The 23086-nt window shown below is 41.5% G+C and overlaps 1 protein-coding gene across 2 annotated transcripts in view; it reads left to right on the top strand.

Annotated features, from left to right (window-relative positions):
- pard3ba (par-3 family cell polarity regulator beta a) overlaps positions 1–23086 on the top strand; it is a 189487-nt gene that overhangs the window by 95779 nt on the left and 70622 nt on the right. For both annotated transcript variants that reach the window (XM_063467318.1, XM_063467319.1), the window contains 3 exons: positions 1941–1985; positions 18699–18914; positions 19588–19795. In XM_063467318.1, the coding sequence (XP_063323388.1) occupies positions 1941–1985; positions 18699–18914; positions 19588–19795 (469 nt within the window). The remainder of the gene's footprint in view (positions 1–1940; positions 1986–18698; positions 18915–19587; positions 19796–23086) is intronic.

Here is a 23086-nt window from a genome sequence, read left to right on the forward strand (position 1 = left end):
AATCATTAACTGATGATGAGTTATTATCCACGCACCTTTACCTGACATATTTTACCTGACCAAGCAGATGCAGCTAGTTTATTGAATGAAATAAATGTCAGGCATTTCAGAAATTTTCTAGCATGTTTATAATTTCACCAGATAACAGAACATCAACCCTTTTCTCTTTTTTACTCATCTTCATAATTTTCCTCATAACCGCTTTGATCCTTTGCTCATACCAAGGCTGCTAGCTTGTGGCTAGCCCTGGACAGCGTTAGCTTTAGCTGCTTTGTCTTTGTTAGCTTCTTTAAAATATCCATGTAAAAGTGGGTGAGGGTCATTTGAGTGCATGATTGGATTTGTTGTTACAAATATTTTTGTAGTAGTCCCCACAGTTTACAGTTGTGCTCTTCCATGCTTAATGGTCAGTCACCGGTCCAGACTGAGATCGCTGAAAATCTGCTGATTGTGGATGATGATTGATTATTGATTGACAAACTGTCTAAAGTTTGTCAGTCAGATCCATCACTCACGTTATAAAAGCTGAGATGCTGAACTTCAGGCTTTAAAACCAGAGTCTATAAACCAATGAGTTATGGTGCATATGCTACGTCCATCATTTATATACAGCTTTTGGTTTCATCATGTCTCTCAAGTTCATTTTCTTTGTGAATCTTCTTTCCTCATTTATACATGTTTTCTTCTACACTGCTTGTTTACTTTCTCTGTTTATTTGTCCTACCGTCTGCCCCTCGCGCGCTCTTTCCTGTAATTCCTGGTTTTGCTTTCTCTTTTTCCATCTTATACTCAATCCTTCATTTACTCTCTTTCAGTCACTTTTGTCCTTTGGCTCTGCTACTCCTTTTTACATTTTCCACTGACCTACTGCACTGTCTATATCCTCAAAGTATTATTCAGTGTCAGTGTACTTTACAAGAACTACCCTTACTTTGTCTAGTAATGTTTGAGTAATAAAGTAACACAATAAGTTAGCAGAGTTGGGGTTAAATGTGAGATTTTTACGTTTTTAGCCTTCCTCTGTGGCAGTAGAGACCAACTTGGCTGCTGGCCACGCAGACTTTTATCTTTCCGGCACAGTGAAAGGGAAGCTTTTCATTATCTGCCAGGGTCATGAGGCCTGGAATATTTTTTCCCGAAACTTTGAAAGTATTTAAGTTTTATTTTATCTGGCACATGTGGACAAGAAAGGTATTTTTGCTTCTTTGTCTTGGTAGCTACAGATGTCACTTTTTTTCAATTTCCGCTTTACTTTGACTGATTGTGTGTTTGTTTGTTTTTTCTTAAGTTTTTTTTACTATTATATTTTCCCGGCACACCCAGTCTCTGCATCTGTCTTCCTCGCTCCCTGCTGTTCACTCTCCTATGTTATCCCTTGCTCTCACTCTTGCTCCCTCCCTCACCCTCATCTGTCCATTGGGAAAATTGACCTCATAAAAAATGAAAAGGATTATTTAAGAGAAATGGCAGGATAATGAAAACCTATTATTGTATCCCACGGTGCACCGGCTGCGGTGGCGACCGCCGGCCGACCGCAATCCTAGTTAGATTAGGTGTTGGTGGGCGGGGGTGGGGTGTTGGTGGGAGGGCTGCTTTTTTTGGTCTTCTTTGTCCCTTTATTATTTCTCATATTGTCTCATCTCTCTGTTCTCATTTTCTCTCACAATCACAATATCTCTCTTTCTTCTGGTTTTCTTATATTTCTGCTGCCTTTTCATTTCCTCCTTCAGTCTGTGTCATTTTGCCTCTCGCTTGTCCTCTTCCATCTTACGCCGGGAGTCATTTACAACATATGCCAGCACCAGTAGGCTCCAGTATAACCATTTATGAAGCAGCACGGGGCACTGGAATGACCTGCATGCTGTTTTGTGTTGTACTAGATATTGCTTGCATAATGTGTGATATTTACTGTGTCCCTCTGGCTCTTTCTTTTTTCCTAGTGGCTGATGAAAGCAACATGGGATCACTGGTCGGGCAGAAGAACAGTGAGTGTTTGATATATTTTTCTTTGACCCACCAATCTGCCACACTTCTCTCCCTTGTTGTGTCTTTTGGCTTAACGATTCAACAAGTCCACACAGGAAAAAAATGAACCGTATGTGTGAAGATTCTTGTTATTCTCAAATATTCTTCTTTATTCTTTATTCCCTCCGCCTCCCTTTTTTTCTTTTTTTTCTCCCCTGGCTGACAGAGTTGAGTTGTGCAGCACTTAGCGTCTGAGCTCGTGCTGCTTTATTGCCGCCCAGGTCAGCAGGCCCGCAGTGTTCAATCCTCACCCAGCTGACAGCAGCCCCTACTCCATCACAATGAATTCTGCTCCAGTTATTTGTTCGCACTCAGTTCTGCTTTGTTTTATTTGAGAAGAGTCTGGTTAAATGTAAAAGAGAAGACTTTTTTTTTCTGCTTACAGACGACACGGCGCAGTGGTGGTTCAAAGTGATGTATGTGAAGTATTCAGTGTTTGGTTTTTCTTTGGTTTTGTTTTTCTGAGAAGGAGAAGAGGATATATAATTTAGCATGTATGCTAAAACATCAATGAACTCAAAGTCACTTTGTGTCCAACTTCCAATCATTTTCACTGTCCAAGCCTTTATCAGGAAGTCAAACAGTCTGGGTGTTTGATGGCCTGCAGTTTGGTGAACAGTCTCTCGTCTGTCAGCTCTTCATATAGAAAGAGGGCGTGGTCAATTCCAAATACTGGGGTTACTAAACATGGACGTTCAGGTGGTGTCTAGTCATGGGTGGGTAATCGGTATTGCCAGTGCATGTGGCATATTTGTGTTCTCACAATATCTTTTTTTTCTTCCAATATGAGAAAGCACCCTATAGAGGACAAATAATGTGTTACAATTAATAGTGGACTCATTTTTAGAAGAGAAATCAACAAATGTGTTGGTCTGTGCCATATTTGTGCAAATCATTGTAGCAGTTGCACTTGTAGGACTTAGCCATGTTTGTAGAGTGTCTGGTTGGAGATGTCTGTGTAGCAGTTTATGCTGCAGAGTGGGAGGCCTCTTAAAACTGATTGCTCATTACATACGAGAGATCTTAGAGTAAAAAGAGACTCCTTTGGAGCTCTTTGATACTAAATGTGAAGTGTTGGTCGTAGTGAACTCCTTGTATCAGGTTTTATGTTCATCATAGATTCACCGTGGTGGTCTAGCCGGCTATAATGAGAGCTTCCTTTGTGATGGTGAAATTCCTGACTTGCTCTACATACCTTGCAGACTCATTGATCTCCTGTCTTAGTGCGGCCCTCAGGACTCCAGTTTCTAGAAGGCTTTTCTTTTGATAGTTTATGGTTTTTTATATTTCTGTCTGCAAAAGCAACAGCTTGTGCTTTTGCAATACATACCTGCAATACACTGATTGACATGCTCAATTGAATATAACGTGCAGATATAGATGTGGCACGGCAAGAGGAGCAAAATTGATATTTGAGATGCAATCAAAAGTTCATCCACAAAAATGCAAAAAGCTGCACGTGATTTTAAAAACACTTTTTTGTAGTAGTTCAGATCTTTTCAGCAAACCTGTCTGATGGCTCGCGACATTACAGTAAAACTTGGCGCTGACAGTCTGACCCCGGAGGATAAATCCAGGGTGTCCAAATGCCGTCGATGTCAAAGAAAATGATGAGGTTGCTTCCGCTCATGCTTGTTACCTAAACGCGCCTTCTTCAGCCATGGAGACCGCTGTCTGCTCTCTGGCTTGTAGCCAGAGATATTTGCTTTCTGTGCGAGTTTGAGGTCCGTGGTGAATTTGGTAAAGCACGTGAGCCAGAACATGTGGGGATCCAGAGCAGAGGCGACTGGAAATTGAAGCATGGATGACGACATCAGAGGTCTCCATTAGTGCGCCATTAAAGCACTACGTTAACACCCACAGCATGAGCCTCGAGTGGTGTTTTATTTTGAACATGGGATTTTTTTACTTCCTGGGAGTCTGTGGCATTGACAAATATAACCAAACATTCTAACATTAATGACAGTAAAGACTAGGTGTAGTATTACTGGAGCTTTTTCTGATCACTAGTGGTAAATTTCTGCTTTGTTAGATCTAACAGCTTCAGCATTTCTTCTCAGTGGCCGACTGGCAGACCCTCTGTGGTTGATCTGCACAGCTGAAGGATGAACAGAAATCAAATGTTGCTCACAGAGTGTCGTGACTCCAGCTCTGCTGCAGACGTCAGGATTTTAATTGTAGAGCTCAGCAGTGATTTGTATCTCATTTAGATTTAATGTCTTTTAATATGACAGCAAGGCCCCGTATAAGAAAATCAGCATTTAAGTTATGATGTTGGGAGACATATCTGGCCTCGTTGCTCCTTCTGTTCCTGCTCTCTCATACACGCACACACCGATCTCTAAAATCCACCTGCAACAGCCAGCTAAGCCTGTTGCCTGGCAGAATACAAATGGCCCGAGCATCGTTGCTGACCTCAAATCCCCCACACTCAGCATTCCCACAAGTGGCTTCACCTCCGCCCTCCTCTTCTTCTGTCTGATACCCACCCTACCCTGCCACCCGCTCCCCCCACCCTGTCCTCTCCTGCTCACATTTTCCAGGCATTTCTAAGCACACATGATAGATAAAGCGATCCATTTCTTCTCTGCTGCATTCCTTTCTTCTTGTGGTTTTTTTCTTCATCCCCCCTCCAGTTGACGTCTTAGCTAATGCGTATTGACAGGGCTTTTGCGTGTTTTTCATTTTTGCTGATGCAGAGTATTTTGCCCAGCTTCCTGCTCCATATCCCAACCCACCCCTCCTTCCTAAATGGCCTCGGTGTTTCTTTATGAGCTTTGACATATTTCATTAGGCGGATGGTCTTAAGAGGCCTGCCTGGCTTCTTTAATCTGGCTAAAACCCTCTTTCTCTCTGGCTGAAGCTGCCGCGAGGTGCGTGTCACTCCTCTAACTCTTTCTTTCTTCTCCCTCCGTCTTTCTCTCTGTCACTTACTCAAGCTGTCCCCTCTCTCTCTCTCTCTCTGTCTTGATTCTCCAGTCGTTCGAGTCTCAATCTTCAATAGAGCTTTAAGTCTCATTTCTTTTTTTTTTTTCCCCGCTTTCATCTTTGCAACCACTCGTCCTTTCCTACTTCTTCCCAATCGCCTTTTTCTCGCTCTTTGTCGCCAGACTCATCCCCATTTTTAGTCTGCTCTCAATCCCAAAACTTCATCTCCTTCTCTCTCTCTCTCTCTCCGCCTTTCTTTCCCTCTTTCTCTCTTCACGATCAATTTCATTCCCTTTCTCTCAACAGGCTGATCCTTTTTTTAGTAACTCGCCTTCTGTAATCTGCGGTTCTCCCTCTCCCGCTGTCTCTTTCCTCGCTCAGCTGCAGCTGTATCTGTTCCAGCTTCATGTGATTATGCTGAACATGCTTCAGTCTTGGAGTTTCCTCTACCGACTGAGACCCAGTCGTCTCAGTGTGTGTTGTGTTTGCATGTACGTGCATGTGAACACCCCACCAAGACACTCCCAGCAGTGCTGGACAGATATCGCTCCATTCATCCCTTTATTTCTCTTCCTTAGAGTGTCTCCCTGGCAGCAGGCTACTTTACCCCTTACAACACACCTGGGATCTCATCCAGCCCAGCAGCACTGCACCTCCGCTCACTTTTGCAGTAATTTTGTATGTTTTTCCTGCCTTTTCCAAGCTTCTCTAAGTGTGTATTGTTTTTGTTTTGCTTTAAACGATCACCTTGAAAACCCTCATTCAGACTCATTCGTTGTTTGGATGTTTAGAGCTAAATGGCTAACAGCTAACCCTGCAGCAGTGCCACCAGTGAGATCACTCTGTGTGCCCATTAGTCCCTGTTGTTTCTTTCCTGCACAATAAGGCATCAGAAAGCTAGCCAGCATCCTGCCAGTGCTGAAGCCTTTGCTTTTTTTCCCCCCCTGACAGTATTTGTTTGGGCGTTGTGTAATTCAGCTTTTTTTCTGCTGTTTGTGCTCTCTTTCCTTCTTTTACTTACTATATCATAAGGACTGTTTGTATGCGCTCCCGCAACTCTGCCTTTGGGGAAAAAACCAAAAACAAAACAAACTTTTCTTTCTTTTAAACTTGGCCACTATCCTCTTCAAGTTGGTCTTCATCTTCTGCACCTCAGGCCTCAGTCCATTGATCCTATTTGATTTGGATGAATTCCTGAAAGGCCGGCACATCGGTGACATGTGCTGGACGTTTTTTGGTGTAGTAAAAGGGCTACTTTTCAACTTTATTTTTGAAGACAAAAAGATCGCCAGGAGGTAAATCTAGTCAGTAGGTCAGGGCTCAGATAGTGTTTGTGTGGCCAAAAAAGGAAGGTTTAATGGTTTGTGCTGTCCTCACTTAAAGACTCCACTGGTTCAACTGAGCTGTTGCACAACCTTCAACACTTCCACAGAGCGAGCTACAGATTGGAGCCACACTGGTAGCCTTCAGGTCTAATGTGTGTCTGGTGGCCATCAAGGGCGGGGGCACTGGCGGTTTGATCCCCGGCTGGTGAGGCTGTCTATGCGGATATGGAATGTCACGTGAACTAGCGTGAGAGTATATTCGGGCTCTGGAACCAGTCTCCTGGAGACAGGATGGACTCTGTTCCAGTCTGGAGTTTCCCTCTGTGAGAGGCGGCAGGCAGGGGTGGGTGTTTTGTATCCCCTGGACTTTCTGCCTATATGTTGGGGCTTTTCCCAGTGGACGAGGGGGTTGTTTCTCTGTGTCTTTGAGTTCCGGGAAAGGGTCCGAGCTCTCCAGAGTTGTACAAAGAGCTGACCTTGAGATTGATAATGGCTCAGTTTAAATCAGGTTTGGGTTGCAGCAGCGCTGTGTTTATGTTCAATCTTGTGTCAGACTGTAAGAAATTGACATTTAAATAGAACAATATACACAAGCCCCTCCCACCCCAACACCCATGCCTTTTCCTTGATTTATTGAAGCACTTTTTGTAGCAGTTTAGCCCTTTTTTTTAAAAACTGTTTTTACAAAGTAATAGAAAAAGGCTAATAGGTACTTCCAGCTAGACTTAAATCATGGACACTGCGTTTTCTTGGTGAAGCTATTATGTCTCTTGACAACCAGGTGTGATCTGTGAAGCGTAGAAAATATTATGTTTATTGCATCCCTGTTTTCTCTGGCTGCACAAAAGGGCAACCTCCTGGCAACCTCCTGAAAACCTCCTGGAAAAAGAAGCCAGTGTTCAAGAGTCAAAAACAACAGTTCCTCTAAGCGCTAGTTAAGGCTTGCTTCCTTAGATGTTCATGTTAAAACATCCACCTTCACGAGATTAAAAAGCATATTTACACTGTGGTAGAAAATACTCTTTTGGCCTCTATAGATACTTTCCCCATAAAAATTAACTAAATAAAAGTGTTAGGGGTGTGGCCAAGTTGAGTGACGGGTGTCCCAACACAGGCAGCTAGAACCAGTTGGGATCTGCTAGACCTTTCTCCCACCCTTTAACTCCAATCTGTTGTGGCAGATGGCTGCCTGGTTCTGCCAGAGGTTTCTTCCTGTTAAAAGGGAGTTCTTCCTTCCCGCTCTCACCAAGTGTTTGCTCATAAGGGGTCGTGTGGGTTTTCTCTGTATTACTTAGTCTATTTCCCTTACAATATAAAATATGTCATTTGGCGCTTTATAAATTAAAATGAATTGAAATGAAACCACTACTTGAAATCATAAAACTGGCACTTACACTATCTGTGTTATTTTGGTGCATTTGAAGCATTTTTAGTGGATTATTACAGCTTGCTGTCCCTGAGGTTTGTGCTTCAGTTTTTAAGGTCACTTCCTGGTACTAAAAATCAACATGGGAGCAGCCAAAATGCTAACATTAAGTCCAAAACCTATGGGTGGAATCACAGTGGATATATCAATCTTTTACACCGTTTAGGGGCCCGCTGGCATAAGGCTGCCAGTGCTGGAGTTCTGTTTGTTTGTGTGTGTGTGGGTTGACTGTGTTTTGGATCTGGGTCATACACTTTACGTAGGTGTTTCATTGTTTTCAATTTAATGCCAAATTCAAGTTTTTCCACAATAATTTAAGACACTTTACAAAAAATCTTTTTGTCTTGATGATGTGTACAACATGCTCAGCGAGCTTTGTGAAAATGTAATAAAGTTTTCTGTGATTCTGAATGGTTGCAGGCTGTGATTGGTTGTCATTCGGCTTATTTAATGTGTCTCAGCTAATTCACTCAGGATCATAGTGACTGTCTTGAAGTCTGACTCCTGCATTAAGGTTAAGTGAATAGTTTGGCTGTCTGTAAAGGTCTTTATAAATCTAGCATGCTGGGTGTGTATGTTTGTGTGCATCTCAATGTATGCACCCTCTCAGTTCTGCCTCATTGCCTCAAGTATTTTAACTGGCTGCGCGTTTACAAATGGCACATGTCCCACTCCGCAGAGTTCTCCCCAGCCCTCATCCATACTCTGCCACCCCCGCTGCGTCGCAGTAATCCAGTAGAGGTAGGCAGTAATTATGAAATGGCCTTTTAAGTCCTCTCCAGTTATTAAAGCCATTCGTCTAGGTGGAGGCTAAATACAAACAGCCCATATGTCCCCTTTCCCTCATACATCTAAACAACTAAACACAATTACTGCCAGAGCAATGTTTCCATCCAGCTTCATTTTCTGCCTCTGACATAGCTGAATGCATTCAGATAGTGATGGATGGATGCTTAATGATTGAACAGGTCTTTAATTGGAGTGAGTTTTGATAGGCCATACCATGAATTGGATTTTACTTTTACTGGCTGTACAGTCGTATGAAGTCATTTGGTGGGCAGTCAGGTTTGTCAGGTGATATGAAAGTAGTTGCTGTGTCACAGTGCCATTCATTTTTAAAGGATGCAGCTGGGGATGTTTTGTATTTATCTTTCTGTCAACAAATCCCATGAAAAAAGTAGCAGGATCAGTTGATTCAAACATGTGGAAAGTTACTGTTGTTTGAATAGTGTTCTGTTATAATTGTATGTAAGTCCTGGGTTTTTGTTGGCTGAATGTCACAGATAGAGGAAAGAAAAGAGAAAAGCTAACACACTGGTATCTACTCTTCAGACCCAAGTGGCAACTTCCAGGGCCAACACAGAAGTGCTTAAACTGTAGTTCCTCGAATGGCCACTGGGGACTACCTACAAAAGCGCAAAAATCCCCAACACCGCAGCAGTAATTTCCTCACAGTTGTGTTTGTGATGGTGATTCTTTTTTTTTTTTTTAAATTTATTATTCAAGTATGTGACAAATTATATGTTTGCTATCGGGTTAATTGTACCATCAGACATCCCAAAAACTATCAGCACCAGCTTGGTGATTTTTCCAGTATTTTATTTGTTTGCACAAGACACCTGCAAGCTGCAAACAAGCTTGCTAGCCTTAGTTGAAAGCTTGGCACTCCAGTCTCATCTGAATTTGATTTTAACAAACAACAAAAGAAAAACCATGGCTGACCAAAATGCTAGCATATCACTGGGCGATGTCATTGCCATTTTTTATATACAGTTTGTATTCATACCTCTGACGTGTCATTGTGGTTTCACGCCAAAAAAGCTTTTAAAGCTCCACGTTCAGTATATCTAATCCAGTGTGAAGCGCTTCTTTCATGAGAGACTTTTGTGTGTTACTTTGTGTAGTTTAAACAGCTTAAATCTAAAAACATTCACAGAGATGAGATCGTTAAATATCTGTGGTAATTTAAGAACTTGTTGAATTTAATTGCTTTTACTAAAACTCTAAGAGTGGAAGTAATCTTTCTATGTCTTGTGACCCTGTTTTGAGTGTTTTTGTGGAATTAAATTCAAGAACCTTCACTGAACAGGGCAACATTGAGATCAGGCTTTCTTTTGCAGGTGTGTGGAGTGTATGTGTGGCGGTGAGTGCCATGTGTTTTTATAGCAGAGTGCAGGTCAGGGCTTGTTTTACTGGTCTCCAGAACAACAGCTTCAGGTTTTATTGGCTGATCCTGAGATTGGATACTAGATTGAAATGTGTGTGTGTGTGTGTGTGTGTGTGTGTGTGTGTGTGTGTGTGTGTGTGTGTGTAGCTGTGCTCTACATGTGTGTGTCTTGAAGCGTGTGTTCCCTGTACCCAATTTAAAGAACTACAGTATGGCCAGGAGCAGCAAGCCCCTTTCTTACTAAAGTGTCTCCTTGGCAACTCAGCATCACCCATCTCTCTCTCTCTCTAGTACACACACATGCATACAGATACACACACACACACACACACACAGACCATACAGCCACTGCCACCCCCAGCTGTTTTGATGGAGGGGGCGCTTTCTTGTAACCGTGGCAACCTCTTTGCCAGTCTGCTACAAAGCTGCTTGCTGTAGAGCACATTGTAGTCCAGTTGATAGGTAAGTGTTAAGATTCTGGTGAGACGCTGTGGGGGGTGTTCAGAAGTGTTCCATTGGTGTGTGTGTGTGTGTGTGTGTGTGTGTGTGTGTGTCTGTGTTGGCTCGTTTGTATGGAGTTACTAGAACAATATCTGCTTTAAGCCCCTTTCAGACATGCAGTAGTTTCCCTTAATCTGGCCAGACTGGTTCAGGCATACAGTTGTAGTATTTATGCATAACTTTAAGCACATGATTCTGTGTATTAAAAAACATGATTATTCTAGAGAATAACCAAAGTGGAAATAACATGGTAAGATGCTCAGGGTTCCTATCTCTTTTAGTCTGGGCCCAAACTACTCCAACACCTTTACACCTCTGTAAAAAGTCGTGACTTTGGGATATAAAGTCTGAGGCTACGTCCACACGTACACAGGAATTTTTAAAAACGGAGATTTTCTGTTTTCATTTTTTTTTAAAAATCCCATCCATACGTGCAGTTTTTAAAATAACATCTCCGTCCACATGTAAAAAGCAAACGCTGTCAGGGACATACCAAATTCAAACTGTGTCGAAATGTTAGCCAGTCAGAAGTCTAGAAGCCTGGGAGGGAAAGAGTAAACAGGGTTTTGTGCCCTCACAAAACCTCAAGTACTTCTGAAATGTTTTGGTGTTTTTCTGGAAAGGCAGCTAATTTTGTGTTACTTTTCAAGTGCCATTTTCAAGTACCTTCATCATTTCATATGTTAATAACTAAAGACAGTATTTTGGATTTTGTCTCACTGGCTCTCTTGGCCAGAGTTTATTCAATAAAGAAAGAAACTGAAAATTTTACATTAGTCTGAGTGATTCATAATTGTAAGTCACAGTGCTGTGAAATATGGCTGGTGTAGACCCACAACTCAGGAATGGACAAAATGCATACAGCATACTTAAATTAAATTAAACATTTTTTTTTTAATTTACTCAAAACCAACGACAACGTTGGTGTCGGGATTTGAACTTCTGTGTATAATGTAGAAGCCACGTTCGAAGTTCACTCTGACGCCTCTGTCTTTGTAAATGGAGGGACAGTAACTGCGTGTAAAAACTGCAGATAGTAAGATTAACAGCAACAGTATTTTGTCTGTATCCACCATTGTCGAAATTCATCTCATGTAAACAGTAAGGTCTTCTGTCTTCCTTCTCCCACCCCAAACAGTTGTGGCAGATGGCCCCGCCCCTCCCTGAGCTTGGTTCTGCCAGAGGTTTCTTCCTGTTAAAAGGGAGTTTTTCCTTCCCACTTTTGCCAAAATGCTTGCTCATTAGAGAGCATGTTTTTCTCTGTATGCATTATTGTAGGGGCTACCTTACAATATAAAGCGCCTTGAGGTGACTGTTGTTGTGATTTGGCGCTGTATAAATAAAACTGAATTGAATTGAATTAAGGTGGCGCACAGCATGACGTCTAAAAAGGCACACACCTTTGACGTTGCTTGACTAAATCTCAGCTTTCTTCATCCATGTGTAAACGCAAAAACTGAGTTTTCCTAAATCTCCACCCTGGCAGGAGTTTTTAAAAATCTCCGTTTTCAGTGATCCAAAACGCTGTTTACCTGTGGACGAATGGCCCAAACGCATAGAAAAAACTACGTTTTCAAAAATACCTGTGAACGTGCGGACGTGCCTGAATAGCTTATCAGCTATGTCTTCCCCATTTTAACTTTAACACCTCTCCCATACGCACAGAGCATACAAGACAAAAAAAATAGAACTTTTTGGTAAGTAGTAATGTCTGTAAAGTCGTTGTTATTTCTGTATAATGTGTATAATGTCTCAGACATTTGCAGCCTTTCAAAAGCCAGGAAGTTGCCACAACACAGTAACTTTGTTAATTAACACAAATTATCCTAGATTATTCTAGACAATGCAACACATGTGATCAGCATATAATTGTAGGTGAGTTGTCATAAAGTCGAGCAGCAGATTATCCAGTTCAGTGAGCTTTTGTACAAATCTGCATACATGCATTCCCACAACCACATATAGGATATGGTTTCTCTAATATACATATTTGTCACAATATAGCTGCTGATATGTAGCAAATACTTAAGTAAAATTACACAAATAATGCATAATGTCATCCTGGAGCTGTGGCTCGTTGTGCAGAAAAGAACATTAAAATGAAAGTAACTTTCTGTCTCAATTACTGACAGTTGTTACTTTATCACTCTGATGAAGCCAGCAGTCAACATCCACTATAATGATTTGGTGTTAGTCCTAAGAGAGTGGATTTTATAATACAGTACAGTGAAAAAGATGCCCTTCATTTCTTTATACTCATTTCTAACGAATTGGCTGCTTTTTCACTCATTTTCATTCCAGTCCTTGTACCTGACCATTTTTAGAAGATATTTTTTGTTTGCTTTTTAAGCCACTAAACACTAGCCTAACCAGTGTTGTGTCTATACATAACAGACAACAGAGCAAACAACACATTTTAAATTGTATGTTTAGACGTTTTGTTACTAGCAGCCTGTTGCAAAACGACAAAATTTGGTCCCATTTCCTCAATCTACAAAAGATAACACTGTTAGAACGGCAAAAAAGAGTATTTTTTAACCAATAAGGCAATTCCTGGATGGCTATTAACTAAAGAGCTGACACATCTTGAATGGTGTGCAATATGTCATTAAAAAATTTGAGGAAACTAGACAAAAGGAGGACAAAACAAGTGGCATGCCTTAAAAATGATCTACAGCAGATAAACAGGATCTGAAAGTCATGGAGGGATGAATCTAAATTTGATATTTTTGGGTCAAATTGTTGTCAGTATGTACAAAGGAGGTCAGGAGAGAGGTACAACAGTGAGTGTCTACAGCCTGTAAAACACAGTGGAGGCTGTGTCCTGGTTTCAGCCAGTGGTGCTGGAGATCTTGTCAAAACTGTTGGAACTCTCAGTGGAAAAAAAGTGCCATCAGATTTTGATCCACCATGTAGTACCATCTGGAAGCCATCAGATTGGTAACATCTTCATTTTCATCATGACAGTGATCCTAAACACACCCGGACATCGAAATTATTGAAGCAGTGAGGGATCATCTTGACAGAGAACAGAACAAAAGGCAGAAACATCTAAAGAAAAGCTTTGAATGTCCTTACTTTAAGAAATGAGAAGAAAGCTGCCTCACAGAGTTCAGACTGTGATGAAGAATAAAGGTGGTCACACCAAATATTGACTTTAAAGCTTGTTAGAACTGTACAAACTCTGTTTTTGCATCATATACGGCATTTCCATGTGTGTTTGCACATGATTCATTAAATCACTGCACTTATTTCCCATTTTCCTAACAAAAAATAAAGAAATGAGGGGTTTGGCACAGTGCTGTAGGTAAGACAGGGCGACAGGCTTTAGCATTGTGTGTGGAATATTCACTGCACAGCCTGTCATTTAGAAATTTTCGAGTTCATTTATTCTTGTATTCATTGAGCGAATAATTAAGAGTTTTGTGCCGACCACCTTTATTCCGAACTGATAGATTTTACCCAACTGTGTGAAAAAGCACACATTTACCTGTGTTAGGCTGCAATTAACATTTTGTATTTATTCGTACAAAACAAAAAAACTCCAAAAACCTACCTTTACTAATAATGATTTGACCTCCATGACATCAAATTTTTGAACAAACTGTATCAATATGTAATGATGGTTGCAGGTGTGTCACGCTCACTTTTAAAATACTTTTTTTTAAAGTACAAAGCAGCGTCATGGAGCAGTGTTAGTCCTTTCAGGGCCTGTCAGCACAGCGGGACCCTGAGGCTAGGTTCCAGGCAAAGTCTTCACTGCTGTCTGTTCAATACAGACACAACAGCAGTCAGCCTCTGCAGAGTCACAATATACACATCGCATTTGGATGAGTGCGGGTTAGAAATGCGCGCAGGTGGATATTTGCATGCGTGTGTTGGTGTGTAAGCACCTACAGCTTGCATGCAGGCGTGGGCTTTATGAGTGGATATTGTTTGTGGACACTTTAGAGTGTTTATGCGTTTAGGGGGGAATGCAAGCACCATTACGCAGAGGTAATTGGCAGGTTCTTTGTTTCAGCTCCTTTTTTTGTTTACTTTTTTCTTCTTTAAGGATGTTCTCGTACTGCCTTTCAAAGGAGTCACTCGTTAATCCCGAGATGAATAAGTAATGTTTACAGCAAACATTGTTGCCGCCGTAAATGACTGTTTAAAGGCTTCTTTTATAACAGTGTAATTGACATTCTTCCCCTGAAAAACATCCTGGATAATTTAATCACACTGTAGATTAGGTTTATGTTATGGTCATCAGTTTTAATGATATCAGCTTTGTTTTTCAGAAATTAGATACATTTTTTTCAACTGTTAGTTTTGTGGTTCATTTAACTGCGGTAGGCAGAAATCGTGACACATCAAATGTCAGAAATCCAACGCGAAATCATTAAAACAAACCTTTAAAAAAACAAGAAAACTTGCTGACACATCCTCTGAACCTCAAGGACTTGCAAATCGCCAGTGCCGCAAAGTGATGGGAATCGTGTGAGAGGTTCAAATTGATTCAAATGTCCTCCAGCAACAACAGCAACAGCTCGTGTTTGATTGTTGAAAGCAAAAGCACACCATTGTTTTGTTTTTTGGGCTTTTAAAAAAAAAAATCCAGTCAACTAAGTAAAGGATACGGGCTGAAATAAAAGGGAAGTGGATTGTTGTAGGCAGCGAGTTCCCAGTTCCCGCTGATCAAAGTTAAATGACTTGAATAAGAAAAGCAGCGCGCACACGTTTCTGGGAAAATTAACTGCTTTGCACACAGGCATTGGGAGGAACGATGCAAACTTTGTTGAGGCAAATTACGAAGGCCGTCGGGTTGCTTCTAGAGATGGCGGCCAGAGATTCAGACCACTTTGTTGTTCCAAAACTGTTTAAAGTCCTTTTTTTTAAGATTTGGTTCTGTTCTATTGAAGTGCAAGTTGTAAATTGCCCCCCCTCCTTTTTTTTTCTTTTTTACTGTTTTTTTTTTTTTTTTAACTTGAGTTTGTTTCTGAATAATCTAATGATGATTACTCATCCTCTGCACTGATGATCCCACCCAGGCTTTTGCTTCGCCTTCATTAAACATCATCTCTGCTGAGAAAGTTCATCGTGAAGAAAAACCAGAAGTTTGCTGCTCGCTGACAAAGTGAGCGAAAAGTGATGCCAAGCGAAGACGTGACATTACCTCTTGATCTTGGGCGGAGGGGTGCTGCAGCTGTGAAGGGCATTGACTGTCATCCTGGCCCTCTTTTTTTTTTTTTTCTCCTTTTTTTTGGCTGTTAGGCTGTTTGTCAAATGTGTGCACCAGCTTGAATCAGTGGCAATCAGGCTGACATGATGCGAACGGATCCGTGAGAGCATCTGCTGGCACAGCGGGCAGCGATATGTGATAAACGCTGATTTCACCCTCCATTGGATCGAGCTGGCGATGATAGCCACCTCTCCCCCGCTCATCCATCCTATTAAACCCTCATTATTCATTTACCTCCAGCCTCAACAGCCTGACATGCATGGAATGAGTGCAACTCGCAGCCCCACGCATGCACATATAAAAAGAAATTGTGCTCATTTCATCTGTGGCGGTCAAGGACACGCTCGCCGCTATCTCACGTAGTCAGTATCATGACTTTCTTCTTCTTCTTTTTTTTTTAAGGGTTGGAACAAAATTCTCTCATTTAGTGGTAAATACACACCCGCCCACGCGCTCAGACACACACAGTTTCCCTGCATAGTGCGGCAGTGCACTGGCAAGGAGCTTAATTCTATCAGGCTGCAAGCTGGACAGCCGTAATTACATTTGTGACACAAATCCTGCCTCTCAAATTGAGCGTTTTATTCCTGAGCGCCCCCCCACCCCCCCACCTCTCTATTTATAACCCCTTATTCCCCATAAATCCCACTTCCTCTCAGAAAGTCAATTTAGGACTTAAAAGGCAGCAACGCTCTGCTTACTTTTTTCCTCCTCCTTCGACTCCATTGCCGCTTCAGTTTCACTCCCAACACCCCCCACCCTCCCACCCCCTCCCGCTCTGCTTGGAAGCTTTGAAGCCTCTGAAATGACAAAAAATATGTCTTAAGCAGTGAGTGCCATGATGCGAGAAAGTCATCCCTACAGAAGAGTTTCAGAAAGTGAAAACGCTGCTTGCAACCTGCCTGTAACTTCTTTGAAGAGTCACTGTTCTATTGTGATACATCACCTGGGTGGGTTAGTTGCTTTTAGGGGTTGGAAGCAGGCGTCTTTTCAGCCTTCTTCTCGGTCATCTGTCCCGCAGTTTCCTGCCAGAGCCTGAATGTCACAAGCGTCTTTGACTTTATTCTCAGTGACATTTTACTCTTTTCTTCTTTTCCTTACAGCTCTGTGTTTCCTCAAATCTTCAGCATTTCCCCGCTACCACCTCCTCCTCCTCCCCCGCCTGCTCTCCGATCCCCTTGCTGAATCAGCTGTGGCCTTCATTGCACTCCTGCTCCTCCATCTAGCCCTTTCTTCCTCTCGAGTTGGAGGCCATACCCCGAGTACAGTATGATGGCAGTTCATTTATTCCCCCCTGTCTCTTGCTTATGCATGAGCCTGTCAGTTCCCATAGTACCGCTCCTCACCTGCGCCTGTACCGTTTCACCTCATTCATCGTTTCTTTTCCCCTTCTTTTATGTCGCTCATATGGGACTCCGACTTTCTCCCCATTTCTGTCAAGCCTGTTTTTCACGCTCTCCTCTCCTCTTCCTTTACCTTTCACTCTACATTTCATATACAAGACTTCATATTTCTCTCTTTAACCGTTCTCAGCTTCATTCCAAAAAGCTCTTATACGTCAACAGAAAAATGTGTGAGAGCTGATGCTGATTGATCCACGTGTATATGTGAGACTTTTACATTTTCAGGCCTTGAGCTAGGCATAGTTTCTAGACAAGAGTATGCATGTGTATGTACGGTTATGCATAATAATGTGAGAAAGTTTTAGGAGGATGATCTTTAAGGTGATGCAATTTGGACTTTAAACTGTTTGTAAGAGCAGGATTTTTTCCTTCCATAAATAATGACTTTAATGCCATGAATGAACATTTTAGTCCACATTTTCCATCTTTCATTTGATGTATTCTGGGTTTTATTCTATCAGTCGCCATTGCTGCCGTGTCATTCCTTCAATCAATCTGTTTTCCCAACTAATTTTCTTATTTAGTCGCGCTGGGCTGGAGTCTATCCCAGCTGACATTGAGTAGGCGGCAGGGTACACCCTGCACAGTCAATCTATTATATATTCCGACTTTCGTTCTCATTTTTATGCTATAAATTAAGACTTTTATTCCAGCTATTAAAATTTAATTCCGCAAATTACCATTCCTAGCATTCCTTCGATCCATCCATTTTTCTTAAACGCTTATTCAGTTCATACTTGTGGAGGGTTAGAGCCTATCTCAGCTGACATAAGGGTACACCCTAGACAGGTAGCCAGTCTGTGACACAATCAGATTTTCACTTCATAAATGATGAATTTTATTTCGAGTAGATTCAGACTCTATGGCTTTTCATGAAAAATATTATTTCTTTCTATGTATTGTTAGTTTAAGTCTATACATTCTGAGTTTCATTACATATTTACCAACTTTCATGCCATACAATGAAGTTTTATTATGTGTTAGTTGATTTGAATGTTCTCCAGGATTTACATTTAGTCTCTGATATACATAAAAAGCCTGAAGCATACCCCAAAAAGGCATTTTGTTAAGTAATGTTAAGTAGTAAGTAGTTACTGTACTGTATATGGAGGAACCATAAGGTTACTGTGGTTGTTAGTTCAATAATCTGTGATTTTAGTATAATAATAGCAAACTTAGCTTGATTATGTTTCCTGGTGATTCATAGATAATGAGCTAATTAAGTGTCAACCATTTACAAAAAACCCATTACTGTATTACCTAAATTATAACTCTGCCTGTAGAAGCAACAACACTAATGGATAAATTACAGTCTAAATCCTGGAATTTGCAGTCCCAGCCCCCGCACCAATTCTTACATAAACTGAAGTCAAATTAAATTGTAGCCAGCTCTGAGAGTTTAAAAAGTTTAATGCAGATGCTCTTTAAATAAGGAAATATTATTTGAGGAGATGGGTTCAAGTTTAATGTTTTACAAGCGGTGGGTTAGCTTATCCTAAAAGCTTGTGATCTCAATAAAGTCTTTGTGTCAATTTAGCAGTGGCTGCGTCTCTAAATTTAAGCAAAACTCCATCCATCAGCCAGGCTTCTTTTATACTCTTCATTGAATTTCCTCCTCTGTTTTATGTGCTGGAATAGTGGAAAATGGTGAAGTTAGCTTTGGGATGAATTAGTCATGGCGGAGTGTCTTTCTGTCTCGCAGAGCCTTCAGATGGAGGAGCACTTGGCCCCACCCTGGGCCTCATGAAGTCCAGCTCCCTGGAGAGCCTGCAGACGGCCATGTCTGAGGCGAAGCAGAGTCACATCCAAGACCACGTGCCCTTTCATCGCCCACGGCCGCACATGGTCCGGGGGCGGGGATGCAACCAGAGTTTCCGCATCGCCATTGACAAGTCGTATGACGGACCTTCTGAAGACGGTAAGACTCCAGGAGAAAAGCAAACATGTTGAACTGCTACTATCAAAAAAAATTTCAAAAACAAGAAGCAGACACAACAAAACTGCCCACTGTAAGGAATGTTCCCTTTTAATGCACGACTGGGATTCCTTCCTAGACACTGTACCCATTTAAATGAGAGGCTACGCTGCCAGTGCACATCCTTTAAGCTTTATAACACACTGGCACTCAAAAAAGAGCCAGAGGCCTGCCAAGGTACAGTGCTTAGCCTAAGTACCTTAATGAAATGCTACATGATTTTATCCACTCAGCAATTTGGAAAGAACAACTTTATGTCTTACAGCAGCATATTTTTAATGCTCTAAATTGTGACCACACATACGTGTGGGATGAGGGATGTGTGCGATTAACATATGAGGAAATTAAATCCTGGAGTGTGGACAAAAGTTACGATTTGAGGGTTTTTTTTAGGCACACAGTCAATGCTGCAAAAGATAAAACTAAAAAAAACCCAAAATCCTCAAATCTGTGTTCCTGGTATCTTGCTACACCTGAGGGGCTTGCATAAGAACAAAGGCTGCCTGTAATGCTCGGAGCTATATCTATGAGTACATATTCCAGTGTTGTCTGTGCATCTACTCTGACCTCTGCCCTCCAACCTATCCTGTCCGTGGGAATTGTTTTCCCTCATCAGACGACGACATGTCAGAGCACAGCTCCGGTCACGAAACGCCCGCCAGCAGCTCGTCTCGCCAGGATTTGGATGCAGACGATGGAAAGAAGAAGAAGAAGAAGGACGAAAGGAGGAAGAAGGAGAAGAAGACCAAAGGGAGGAAGAAGTCACTGGATTCTGTGGAGGACACAGAGAAGAAGACCAAAAAGAAAGGATTTGGCCTCTTAAGGTAAAGGTCCTAATTCAGGTCCTAATACTTAACATCCCGAATTGATGTTTAGCTAGTTTGTAACTTGTTGGCTTCCCCAGTTGAAAGCTCCCGTCATCAACAAAAATGACTTGACATGGACTTTCTGACAAATAGAACCTAATGAAGATGTAAACATTAGTTAAATATGTACATGAGCCCTGTTGCTGGTCACTGGCTGACTGTGTGGCTAATTAGCTTTTCGGATAACTTAGCTGTGATAGCTGACTGCAGATGGATTGAATAGCACTCACAAATTAACTTCTTTCCACTTGAGGCAATAGCTGACACTTTTAAACGAAACATTTTGTATTTCCACAATTACAGTTCCAGAGTCAAATAAGGTGCTGACATTAGCGTTATCTCTTCATGCGTGTCCTGGCAGGAGTGAAGCATGTTAATTGGCACGGTGGTAATAAGTGTCCTATAAACGACTGATGGGAACATTAATGGATCCTAGAAGCACAAACCGAGCCAGTGTAATATGCTTTTATTCTGGTTTTCCAATTTTAATTACATTTCTAAGTAATTAAACAGAGATATATTAATTTTTAATTTTTTCATTTTTATTTTATTAACCCATTGCAATCAAATTGGGGAAAGTGCTGCCTTTTGTATATTCACTGTTCAAAAAATTAAAGGAACACTTTGAAAACATATCAGATCTCAATGGAAACAAAGTCATGCTGGGTATCTGCACTGATGGATTGGGTAATGTGTCAGGAATGAAAGGATGCCACATTGTTTGATGGCAATGAAAACTATCAACCTACAGACGCCTGAATTCAAAGACACGGCAAAACTCAAAGTGAAAAGATGATGCAGCAGGCTAAGTTTCATTGCAATTTCTTTGCAGCAACTCAAAATGGTGCTCAGTAGTTTGTATGGCCTCCGCGTGCTTGTATGCGTGCCTGACAAGGGGCATGGTCCTAATGACACGGCAGATAGTGTACTGGGGGATCTCAGAGCTCCTGGACAGTCTGAGGTCGACTCTAATGGTGTCGGATGGACACAAACATGTCCCAGAGATGACTTGTGCCATGCTGGGGGAGTTGGACTATCTGTGCAACCTCTGTAGGGTCCTGTGCATCAGCTCATGGTACCAGGAGTGACACTGACCCTAGCAAAATGCAAAACTACTGAAAAAAAAATAGTCAGAAAAGATGAGGAGGGAAAATGGTCAGTGATCACCAGTTAGCATTAGCCTAACTCTATAATAATAGTATTATCATTACAGCTTTAGCTGAAACAAAGCCATTTAAAAGGCTTCGCTTTGATTTTTTAAAATTAAATATTTTCTCATTTAAAAGAAAATTGATAGCTAGAACAAACCAGATAACTACTCCTAAACCTCAAGCTATAGCATTGTCTGAAAGCATCATTACTTATATTGTTCTCTTTAAATTGAGCTGATTTTCATCTGTATTATTTTCTACTAGTCTTTTATTTTTAGGTTTGCCTGCTGGTTAAAACCAGATGTGCATTTTGTAGCTGTGAGGGAAACAGACATCAGGTGCATCCCTCCTGTAAACAGAAGAATCAATGGACAGAAGCAGCACTATGTCCTACTTTTCCTTGGTTAAGTTTCAACAAATTACCTCTGCGAGCACAGCGGGATTACGGGATCTTGGATATTGGATATGAACACAACCTTCTCAGTAATGGAGGGTATCCATTATTTCTCAATCCAAGCAAAGTCGCACAGTAGCGACCCAAACCGCTCGTCACCCCCCTTATCAACATGTCCCCATCGTGATTTGCGGTGGTCCAATCCCCCAGCTGCAATCCTTATCTATTGGCAGTGACACGGCGTGGTCAGTGTATCACTACACTTCCAACACTTGAGATTCAATTAGGCTGTGACGAGAGATAGCGCGAGCTGAGCGTTGGCCTACAGATGGCAGATAAGAATCCAATCGGCCACAGTGTCAAGGGCAGTAATGGAGGAGATGTTCACACGTTGAGCCCGGTAGGGGAGAGTCGAGCCGGGGCTGGGAAGGGCAAGATGAAGGACACACATGGAGGAGGTACATGCAAGAGCACATGTCAGCTTGTAGTTGAGTGTAAAGCTGAAATCCACTTCGCCTAGAGCTGGATTTACCCAGGGAAAGACAGTTTTGTTACCTATTCTGTGCCACACACATTGTGTTTATATGAAGCTCTACACATGTGCTGCACAAGGACTCCTCATTTTTCTGTCTGTACTTCTGCATTTGGATCCTCGCTTCTCTCTTCCTGCCTTGTGTATACTCTCCTTGTCTCTTTGCCTTTACTTGCCAATTTTCACTCTGATTATGAATGGCTTATTTTTATTTCTCACAGTTCAAGTTCAGGTGTATCAGTAAAATGCATCTGTCATTGGGCTCACACATCTCACTATATCCACGCTCTTTTTTTTCCCCCTCTTAATTTAACACAGTAGTCAGAAACAATCAAAACCAGCCTGCTGCTCGTCTCTTGCACAGACTTGGACTCTTCTACCTCAACAATAGCCTGACTATTGTAAAAGCTTCCAGATTGTCGCGCCGCACACTCGCCCCTCTCTCTCGCGCTCTCCCTGGCCTTTATCCGTCCAGCTTGATTGTTATTGAACTTGAAATATGACTTAATTAGCTGGAGTATTGCACTGTTCAATCTGATTGCAGCTCTCAAATGTTATTTTACTCCAATGGCAGCATTAGGAAAAGGGCAAATTATAAACATATGACCTCAATTTACCTCGGCAATGAAAGTGTGCACAACAACAGCTAGCACGACAAATGCTGGAAGCCGGCCCCGTCCTTCCAGTGGCCGTAAATATTTAGTTTAGCTGCTGCATTGTTTGAAGAGCAAGTTGTTTTTGGCATTGGGTAGCAAACAGCTGGATATACGGTGACCTCTGGAAATCACATATTTGTTGTGGGAACATTTATTTTTTCTAAATTCATACATGATCCTCATGGTATTGTTTCATGGCCTTGCATTTAAAAGCCTAGATGTTGTTATTTTACATGAGTGCAGCAGTTTGCCTTAAGAAACGTGTTTGTTTAAGGTAAAAAAAAAATGTAATTACATCATTTGATAAAACGGTGAATATCCTTTTGGAAAAATCCATGTAGTGTTTATTGAATCTAAATGCACACGGTGGTAAATTGGTCAGCCAAGCAGCAGCCTTTCCTGTTTAACCCATTAACACCTAGTGTATCATATTTGATACATACAGTTTTTGTGTGTTTTTGAGACGTCGACATCATCAGTGTGGTTTATTTTTCCACCATGAAGAACCAAAATAAG

The sequence above is a fragment of the Pelmatolapia mariae genome, linkage group LG23 (genome assembly GCF_036321145.2).
Source record: "Pelmatolapia mariae isolate MD_Pm_ZW linkage group LG23, Pm_UMD_F_2, whole genome shotgun sequence".
NCBI lineage: Eukaryota > Metazoa > Chordata > Actinopteri > Cichliformes > Cichlidae > Pelmatolapia > Pelmatolapia mariae.